General features: G+C 38.1%; 1 protein-coding gene across 2 annotated transcripts; it reads right to left on the bottom strand.

Annotated features, from left to right (window-relative positions):
- Positions 1 to 5744: 5744 nt before the first annotated feature.
- Positions 5745 to 10178, bottom strand: irx1a (iroquois homeobox 1a). Of its 2 annotated transcripts, XM_056257821.1 has the most exons (4): positions 9706 to 10174; positions 7323 to 8322; positions 7010 to 7082; positions 5745 to 6108 (listed from the first exon to the last, which is right to left on the bottom strand). In XM_056257821.1, the coding sequence occupies exons 1-4, from the start codon at positions 9940 to 9942 to the stop codon at positions 6051 to 6053; spliced, it is 1368 nt and encodes a 455-aa protein (XP_056113796.1). In that variant the 5' UTR covers positions 9943 to 10174; the 3' UTR covers positions 5745 to 6050. The 2 variants fall into 2 exon arrangements, with proteins under 2 accessions (XP_056113796.1, XP_056113804.1); XM_056257829.1 differs by lacking the exon at positions 7010 to 7082 and having other exon boundaries at positions 9706 to 10178.
- Positions 10179 to 10524: the final 346 nt, after the last annotated feature.

The following is a 10524-nucleotide window of genomic DNA, read 5'->3' as shown; positions in this document are numbered from 1 at the left end:
CGTGGGTTAGACAAATCGTACAAATTCGTACGAGTGAGGTCGTACGAATTCGTACGAATTAGCCATCTTTTAAAAACTCGTCAAAATCGGACGAATTGGTCGTGAGATAGCGTTGGCAAAAATCGCTTGGGTGTGAACAAAAAAAACGCGTTGAAAAACGCTGCCGAATAACGCGCGCCGATATTCGTCCCGGTGTGTACGAGCCTTTATTCTACCAACCCGAACCCCTAACACCTAACCCCAACCTCACTGTATAACAGTCTACTAATACTCTAATGAGAAAGTGAATTTCGAAATAAAGTGTAACCCATGATGGCTAAAAAAACTGATGCGCTACCTCATAGCTCACAGTAGGTCTGTCTTTCATAAAATATTATTAAAAATCTGTTCCCCTGTGGAGTAAATGAATGGGATTTTAACACCCGGCTCCATACACTGAAAGTAACGTGATTGTTTAGCTACATGCTGACATCAGTTGGGCTCTTGATGTGTGAGTGTTATGAATTCTTACCTCAGCTTCATTAGAATCGTCTCAGAATCCTGAGAAGTTTGTTTTGGTGTTGAGATGTTTCCGAGGATGAGCCGTACTGTACGATCACACCCTGAATGCTAACGACTCTTGTGCCAGGTGTCAGGGTTTGGCAAACATCAAACACCTCCAGGTCACAGAGCCAAACAGAAATAAGGAACTGGTTTGACACAACTGTGTCCACATTCTGTAATGTATACTCAACCATATCAGTGTTTGATCTGCTACATCAAACTAATTCATCATCTATGGCTGCTCTCGCCGCTCCAAACCTCCGCCAGTCGTCACTCGTCCGATAACTCACCAGTCTGTTAACTGGGGGGGTTATATCCTGATTTGCCACGGCGAGTTCGAGAATACAAAAAAAAAAAGGACATCGGCCGCGATGCAGATTAGAGGAACTGATCTGATATCAGCTTCTGCCGCGCACATGTGTGGAGGGGAAATAACTGAGCCAGGCCCCAGCTGCTGGGTGACACTTCACATACATACACTTCTCTTTGTACAGACCTCTGGAATTAACCCAAACCCACAATGGCATCACATCAGAAAGGAGCGCAGGAAAGTCTGACTTTATTATCCGTCTCTGTGGAAATTTTCATGCGGAGGGATAAAGCTCTGTAACGGCTGTCTGCTGTTTATTAGGAGCAGCACAAGACAATAACTGCCTCGGGGAAGGGTCAGACAGTCCGTTCTCGGTGTGTGTTAGGCTTCGGAGGACCGGTCACCGGGAAATGTGCTTTCTAAGCAGACATATACTGTAGCAAACACTCCAAAATACGAATGCCCCCGTAACACCTTTGCTACCAGTCGAGTGTTTGTTTGATTGATTTGTGTTACAGTTTTAAAACCCAAATGTTCAAATCCATCCAAGATGATCCATTTTAAATATTGCCAGGATGTCTAAAAATAACTTAAACAAACAATTTGTAAACATTCAAGGTGTAAGGTTACATGAGTGATGACCTTTGACCCTCATTATTTTATATGATATGTTATTAGGTTTTTGTTTATGACAACATAAATTCAGTGAATTGTAACTGTCTGATGAAAGTCTGCCTCTGTTGTAGTAATGAATGGGAATGGGATTGAGGATGATTATAATCCTGTTAAAAAAAAAGTATATATACATATATATATATATAATAAATATATATAAATGTAATACAATGCATTAAAGGTTTATTCCCACAATTTATCTACTAGAACCGTTTGATTTTTCTGGAATTTTATCATGGAATGCCAAGAAATCGGACTATTTTCTTGCCTATATTCATAATATTTTTTCTTAATAATTATATATATATATATATATATTTGGGCATTTTGGCTGTGCAACGATTAATCGCATCCAAAATAAAAGTTTGTGTTTACATAATATGTGCGTGTACTGTGTATAATTATTTAGTATATATAAATATAAGAAATATTTGCATGAATATATATATATACACATATTTGGTAATTATATTTAGTAATTTTCCTGACGTAAATATAAAAAATGTTTTTGTGACTTTAAAGGTGATTTTCTCAATGTTTAGATTTTTTTTTTGCACCCTCAGATTCCAGATTTTCAAATAGTTTGATCTCGGCCAATTATTGTCCTATCCTAACAAAGCATACACCAATGGAAAGCTGATAAACATGTACAGTTGATAAACATCAATAAATAAATGATTTATTCAGGTTTCAGATGATGTATAGATCTCAAAAAAAAAAAAGACCTTTTGACTGGTTTTGTGGTCCAGGGTCACATATATTATGTAAACACAAACTTTTATTTTGGATGTGATTAATCACAATTAATTGTTGCAAAGCCCTTATATACACATATATATAATACTAGCAGTCCTCCCTTGTTATTTGTGTGAGTATACCGTGAGACCCTCCCTCCCTCCCCCCCTCCCTCCCTCTCTCTCTCTCTCTCTCTGTGGAACCAGGGGCCCTGCCTCATCCGGTGGCATGTTCTACAGCAACCCATCGCTCCTGGGATGAAAAGACGATGACCAAGGTATTCGTTCAATTCAACCTCTATTGTTGTTTTGGAAACAAGGAACAGCGAAGTAGTCAAACCATAACATGGTGTATGGCAAGTGTGGATGTGTGTGACTACTGGACTCCCCGACTTGCAGTTCCCAGCAGGGCCCGACCATTGTTGAAGGTATTCACCCAGTGCACTCATGAAACTAGATAAATGGATTAGTTCTTCAGAGATACTGGCGGCATCTTCAAAAAGACAACACCGTGGGGCGGTTCGGAGGGGGGCATGAGGGGGGGCATTTGTGTCGCAGGGCGGGGGTGCATGAATGACCTGTTTCTGCCAAAAAGACAAGACAGTGATAAACTTTCCTCTCGCTTTTACACTGTGACAGAGACACAAGCATCATGGGAGAGAATCACTCCTACTATGTGGGAGCAACAGTTTATGTGCCTAGTATGTTGCATTATTTATTATTCCTTTTGGATGGCATTCATTTCCTTCATCAGATTTGTTTTGTCAAACACATCACACAGCATTTTCCATGTCTTTCATATACGATTATGATAATACTAATGTAAATGATTATCGTGATTTTTTTTAACCCGTCTCATCTTTATTTCTATCCCTCACACACTTGCATTTCCTTTTATTCTGTAACGTCGTTTTCTTTTCTTTTTCTTTTTTTTTTGGCTGTCATTTATTGCTCGGGGCGGCATGTGACAGTAGCTGAAGTGTCAGAGTAATTATGGGTTCCAGCCCCGTTTATTTCTCGTTAGACAATTGACTGTACATCAAGTACAGAATGAGTAATTACGTGTGCATTAGCGAATCCCACCCCGATGGCCTCCAGCACTAACCCCATGCTAGTACAGGACAAAAGATATAAATGAAACACCGGGAGGTTATTTCATCTCAAACACAACAAGCGCACCAAAGGAGAGGAAGACGAAATAACGAGCAGAGAGCTGAAACTCGCACACCTGCCCTGCCATGACCTCTGTTTATCAAGGGACAACTTTTGATTAGCCTACTATAATAATAATAATAATAATAGCCTAATAATAATAATAATTATCATCATTATTATTATTATTATTGCTAGCATACAATTAGCCTATAATTCGTTTAAGGTCGCTTCTTGTTAACATTTTCTATGCAGTGCCGATTCCGAACAGAATTACTTATTTGTTTCTTAAAAGTCGGTTAAGGCGGGATTCGTTCAAAACTGTTGACAACGATAATAATAATAATAATAATAATACTATGCACTGTTGCGATTTATTTGTTCACTTCTAAATAATGCCGAGGATAGGCTAAACTTAAAACATGATCGGCCTATATTATTTACTTTTTCGTTAATATTGTTGGTTGTTTAATGTTACTAATAGCCTATAACAAAAAAATACAAATAAAAAAAAATAAACAAATAGCCTACACTACAATAATATAGGCCTATTTAAACAAAAACAAAACAAATCTTACAAAGCGCATCTAGCCTATTTCGATCGCGTGTTTTAAATCAGTTTTGTCGTTATTGTTGGAGCTTTTAACGTTTTACTATATTTTTACTGTAGCTACTACTGAAATGTAAAAGCTAAAGACTTTGATCGTTTTAGTCCAAATAATAGAATACGCAAACGTGGCCCACGATTTGATCTAATGTTATTGGAATAAAATGTTAGATATCATTTCTGTATTCAGTATTTCAAAAAGGCTTTTGATTCAAAGTGTATTCGATTATTTTCTCATCTGAAATGTCTGTAGTTTCAATGCTCAGTGATTTTATGATTTCTGCTGTCCATGTAAACCAGCTGTAATGACTCTACCGATCTATAGAGGTCGCTGCAAGCTTTCGTTTATTTGCAAGTCGGCAAATTCTGGTTTCCTTCATCAATAGAGTTTTAAATACCTTTTATAATATTGATCTCATAATATACTTTGAAACTCTTTCAAACATGAGATAGATCACAAAACAAAAAGCTTATAAAAACAATAACATTCAATTCAAATTCATGTTATAACACATTTTATCCCAATATATATATATATATATATATATATATATATATATATATATATATATATATATATATATATATATATATATATATATATATATATATATATTGTTATTATTATTATTTTAACCTACATGTTCAATTTATATCTTAGTTGTTGTTGTTATTATTTTGTGCTTTACATACTCTGAACTGTACCAAAATGCCTTTTATTTGTCTTGTACTTTTTGCATTACTTGTCTAATTGAACTAAAACAAATATTATAAAAATAATAAAAATAGTTTTAAATGGAACAAGAAAATCAGAGGGCAAGTTTAACGTAAATATGTAGGCTATATACACAGACAATGCCACAAAACAAATCAATTAACGCGTAATTGCCAAAACAGCTGTAATATCATTCTATATTAATTTTGTGTGTAGTTTTTGTAGTCACAGTTTAAACGCACTGGCTCAGACTTTTTGATGAATTTTTATTTTCTTGATTAATTGTATAAGTGGTTATATGTTTGAATATTCGATCTTGAAAATTTAATTTCCCTTCCAAACAATTAATGTCTGTCAATTGCTATGTAATTTTGAAACGGCAATACTAGTTGGCTACGGTTTAAAACTGTAATATTGTGAAACAAATTTGAATTAGTAGTTTATAAATTGTAAACAACACGAGCGTGTCTCATGCTGATGACGCAGAGGCCTCAATCCACACTCCCTCTGAACTGAATGTCACTCTCCTCAACACATTAATAATTTATTATCGTATCGAGTTTTTTTTTTTTTTTTTTTTTTTTCTCTGACAGATTAGATTTTAACCATTTGATTTTGTTTGCACAGGGCGTTCCCACATTATTACTTAATGATATTCCCAGCTGCTTCGGTCCATTTTCCGCCGCCAGCAGCCATCTGGTCTCTTATTAGCACCTCAATGCATTTGCAGCAGCTCCATTTAACAATTGAATCTGAACACTCCCGCAAAATATTTCCAGATCCATTTTGGGCCTCATGCATCTAAATAACCGACAGATTTCCCCCGCTTTTAAGAGCATTCGTTATTATAACTTTAGAATATTAATAATTAAATGATATTATGATGGATTTATTAATACACAAAATAAAATGAAAAGAAACGTAACGTCACTAAAACATTTAACCCTTCAAAAAACAAACCAAAACACACACACACACACACACACACACACACACACAAAAAACCTCTTTGCGTTTGTCTATAATTTCATTTAGTTTATTAGACAAAATATATGATCTGGACAAACTCCGTCAACTCGCTATTTACAAATGTGGGTCACCTTAAAGGAAAACACCAACACATAAAGACAAAATAAGCCTACCAATGTCCCACGGTAAGGAAGGGATCACAGGTGTCATTATATACATCTCCACCGGGTGCTAATCAAACTCGGGCATTTGTTTTAGAGTAACTGAATGCTATGCTGAATTGATTTCGTTTTCATTGTCCCATTATGAGTGCCATCAGTCCTTTTTGCGGGGCAAATGTCTTGATCAAGCGGAAGAGAGAGCTGTTAGGACCCTCTGTGTTGATTCCTGCTGGTTTCTTGGGCTGTGAACACACACACACACACATAATTGTGATATCATTTTCTTAAAAACATCGAGGCATTTCACTGTTAGCCACACATTTAAACAGATAATTCCCTGAACGTTATAGCTAATAGAGCAATTGCTTATATGATAACATATCAGTAGTGTGTCATATGTAGGCTATATGCCTATATATGCCTATATATATATATAGCCTACATATATATATATATATATATATATATATATATATATATATATATATATATATATATATATATATATATATATATATAATTAATTAATTAAAGCCTATTAATGGTTGTTTTTGTTTTCAAAGCGTTACTGTGCAATCAATTATTTCAAATGAAATTTTACAAAAGCAGTAGCCTATGTTTCGGTCTAAAATAGAGACTTTTAATACCATGCTGATATTTACCAACAAATCCACTGGCGCAACTAATAAAATATAGGCTACGTCAAGTCCAAAAAAACAAAAAAAACGGCTCTGCTAAAATTGTGGCACTTAGTTTTCAAGTTTGCAAGTTTTCAGCAACACTGCTCCCCTGGGGTTCACTTTCCCCAAGGGTCTTTAGGAAAGGCACACAACCCCGGTGACTTGATAAGTAGTTATTCTCCAGAGAGGCATCGAGTGTGTGTGTGGGGAGGGGGATTCGTGGCCTTTTGTCACCAGGAAAAGCACAACTATTTATTATAAGCGCTAAGCGCAGATTTTTCTCTGTCTGTCTGTTAGGAAACCTGTATCCCAAGAGTCTGTCTCCCATAAGCAGTCTTAAAAACAACCGTTCGCTGTTGCATGCGTTTCATGGTATAACGATGGCCTACTAATACTACTAGGCCTGCTATTAATATTAATAATATTAATAATAATAATAATAAGAAGAAGAATATAAATTTACCTGTCGTGAAGAGGACGAAACGATGACTTTAAAGGTTGCGTTGGTGATTCATTTCTGAGGACATTTTCACGATCTAAGAATTAAAAACAAAACAAAACGTTGGAATTAGATTGATTGGAATTAAATGCGCAGCATTATTGTCCAGATTTGTTTTTATCCATGTAATTGTTATTATTTTATTATGTATATATACACGACAACTACAATAACAATAGGCCTAATAATGAAAAAAATAAAAAATAACAATAGCAACATTTAAAATGGCACTGCCACATTTGTGCATACACACAGGCCTGTTGTGATTAGTGCATACCTATGTGTTTTGGACTGAGGTCCTCTGGCGCCTTGTCACTGTTCGCGGCTGCCAGGGTCGAGGCCTGCTGCTGCTGCTGCTGTGAGTGAACAGGGTGATTATGATTATGATGATGCTGATTGACGCCCAAGAAAGATCGGACGTTCAGCAGGGAGTTTTGGCCCAGAAACGCGCCATTTGTCCAGTTGTGGAACTTCCCAATCTGGCACGTGTACAGTCCGTGGCTGGGTAGGAAGGCCGGGTGTGTGCCCGCGGGAGTGGCGGGAACAGAGGGTGACGTAGGTTTTTGCGAGCTATCTGGACTGGTTGCGGTTTCTGCTAACGACCATATTTTGGGCTTATTGCTAACCGGAACTTGAAAACCTCCCTGTCGGCCCGGCGACAGAACCCTGGTGTTGTTGTTGTTGTTGTTTCCGTCCGACGGCTCTTTGCCGGCAGAAATGACGTTTGATTTGGATTTCTCGAAGGCCTCGTGAGCCTCCAGCGCAAGCGCGCGCCGTTTCTCCCGCAAGCTCTCGAGCTCCCCGCGCTTTTCCTCATCCTCCTCGTTGCTTTGATCTCCGTCGTTGTCGTCGATCTTGTCGATATCAATGCTCTCCAAATCTATTTCCTCTTCATCTTCGTTCTTTTCGGCGTCCCCCTCGGTATCGCTCCCAAATATAATATTGCCATCTTCGTCCTCTTTACTTCTGGCGCCCCATGTCACCTTGTTCTCCTTCTTGAGTCTCCTTCTGGCGTTGGCGAACCAGGTGGACACTTGCGTGAGGGTCATCTTGGTGATGATGGCCAGCATGATCTTCTCGCCTTTGGTGGGATAGGGGTTTTTCCTGTGCTCGTTGAGCCAGGCCTTCAGAGTGCTGGTACTCTCCCGTGTGGCGTTTTTAGGCCTGGAAGGGTCTCCATACTGGAACTGGCCGTAGGGATAGAAGGCAGGGCTCGTGTGGGCAGCAAAGCTCGCAGGGTGAACGCCAGGGCTGTCTTTTAAATCATACTGAGATCCCTACAATGCGGTTGACAAGAGGAAAAAGAACAAAACAATACATCAGATACGTTGAATTTCATACACACAACAAAGCGTGCAAATAAATTCGGGATCACGCTGTCAAAATTCCGTTTCTAAATTTCACTTTCATCCAAATTGTCGCAAATGTAGGCAATCATTCATTTCTTTATTAATCTGACCTCTCCAGAAATCGTGCGAGTTTTGTTTTGTTTTTGCAATAAAGTTTCCACCCGACCTTTCATAAACTAATATTTGTTTTGACCTTTGACCAACATTGCTATATAAAAAGCTAGGCCACATATCATAACATAAAAATAAAAAATATGCTAAAATATTACCTATATTAATGGCATTCTGGAAAATAAGAAAGAACACGGCCAATGTTGGCCAAAATTACCACATTATTTCGAATCCGATGTGTGTACAATTCAGCATGTATTTAATTTAAGGTTAGCTCGTGATGTACAGGCCTTAACCTATTACCAATGTTATTATTAGCCTATTATCCATATAGAATTATACAACACACGACATATATACTGCAGTGTTTCTTATTAATCGAAAAAAGTGTGAGGGAAAGTATTTTATGAGATTTAAATGCTTTTCATACCGTTTTAATTGGTTTTCCTTGCACAAGAGATTCATGCACATAATGTGGACACAATTTGTAATTATTTGTTACAGGTTAGCGAAAGACACAACCGATTAATATATACAACTTTCAATATCGCTCTTTTTCGGAAATGCAACGAGATTCCGCTTTTGTGAAGTAGCCTACCACCTTTCATTAGTCAAAACAACTCTTTTTGTCACTTTTATTGTCATTCACATTTATAATTTACAACAAGTCATGAAGATATGACCAAGTGAACTGTAAAGTAGTTTCCGAGCCAGAAGGACCGTTTAAAACAATAATTCATTTTACATTGTTTCCAACGCGAACCGCAAAGTTCTCGATCGAAACAACTTAAATGGTTTATTAAATGTAAATTCAGCTGAATAACAATTATAGCATGTTTTAAATATAGCAATTTGGAAATTACATGATTCGTGCTATTATTATTAAACACCCGCACAACAATTCTTCAACTCAAACACGAGCCAGCCGACAAACTTTTCTTGTAAAATGGCGGTCGGAAAGGTATTTTAAATTTTATGCGTGCCAAATCTGCAATGCAGTTCTAACAGACTAGAATAAATGTTAAAAGCTGTGAGAAACTTCCCATGCACATTGCAAGCTTCAGCTGCGTTAACCTCGCTTGTGCGGCAATCCCCCCAAAAAATTTGTTGGCAATCAACGCTCGCAGAATAAAAAGCAATACAATGTAGAAAAAAAAAAAAATCAGTCAGCTTTATAGAATGCACATGTGCTTTTCTTACCATTTGGGAGAAAAGAGCCAAATCGGCGCTGGTGTAAGGCAGAAAGGCGCTGTAGTTGTGTGCGTACGGGTACATGCCCAACACCGAGGACACCGCAGCGGCCGCCGCGGACGCGCTTCCCCCGATCTCTGCGCTCCCTCCGCGGGACGACGGAGTTAACACTCCCGGGCGATCGCCTCCGTACACCGCCTGGGAGGCACTCAAATACTGCGGGTAACCCAGCTGGGGGAAAGACATCTCCTTCGCCACGTCGGAAGCCAAAACAAGGCAAAAAACAAATAGCCCACCAAAGCAAGAAGTGAAAGAGTTTCTCTCTCTCTCAAGCGGCACCGAATGAGAATGGGAAATGCTCGTCTTTAAATCTCAGCTTCTCTTTTGCGGCAAGTCCGTCGGATGTGATCAGATCAACAATTGAGCTCCAACTGATGTCTCTGCCCCTAGGTCCTGGGCTGATCTCTCAGATACAATTTGAAGTTGATGCTTTGATTGGCGTCCCAGGCTCCTCCTCGTTGGCGCATGTGGTTAGTGCATTGGCCAGGGCCACTTTTGCACTGTTTGGAGGATTGTATGTTAAATGTTTAGCATTAGAATCCATTCACTGTAGTGTGACAACCTGTCTACACGATTTTACAGCTGCCCAGCACTGGGGAAATGAACTGATAGGCACGCGGAACTTATTTTGAATGGCTCTTAATTCTTATAAACACTGGAGAATTAAAGCAACACTCGCGATGACACTGATCTTCATAAGGTATTGACGATCGAACAACTGTATTCTTTTGAAGGTACTTTTTTTTTTTTTTTTTTTTTTTTTTGCAG

Source organism: Rhinichthys klamathensis, unplaced genomic scaffold, assembly GCF_029890125.1.
Source record: "Rhinichthys klamathensis goyatoka isolate OS25496 unplaced genomic scaffold, OSU_Roscu_1.1 h1tg000006l_1, whole genome shotgun sequence".
Lineage (NCBI taxonomy): Eukaryota > Metazoa > Chordata > Actinopteri > Cypriniformes > Leuciscidae > Rhinichthys > Rhinichthys klamathensis.
Note: the sequence above shows the minus strand (reverse complement) of the source record. Positions and strands in the feature narration are given on the sequence as shown.

Bases quoted from the DNA above. Each gene is read 5' to 3' on its own strand.
- irx1a (XM_056257821.1), bottom strand. From the start codon at position 9,942: ATGTCTTTCCCCCAGCTGGGTTACCCGCAGTATTTGAGTGCCTCCCAG. The intron at 7,083-7,322 runs GTATGCACTAAT...TTTAATTCTTAG, and splicing joins CCTCAGTCCAAAACACATAG to ATCGTGAAAATGTCCTCAGA. The intron at 6,109-7,009 runs GTAAATTTATAT...GTGTGTTCACAG, and splicing joins TTTCGTCCTCTTCACGACAG to CCCAAGAAACCAGCAGGAAT.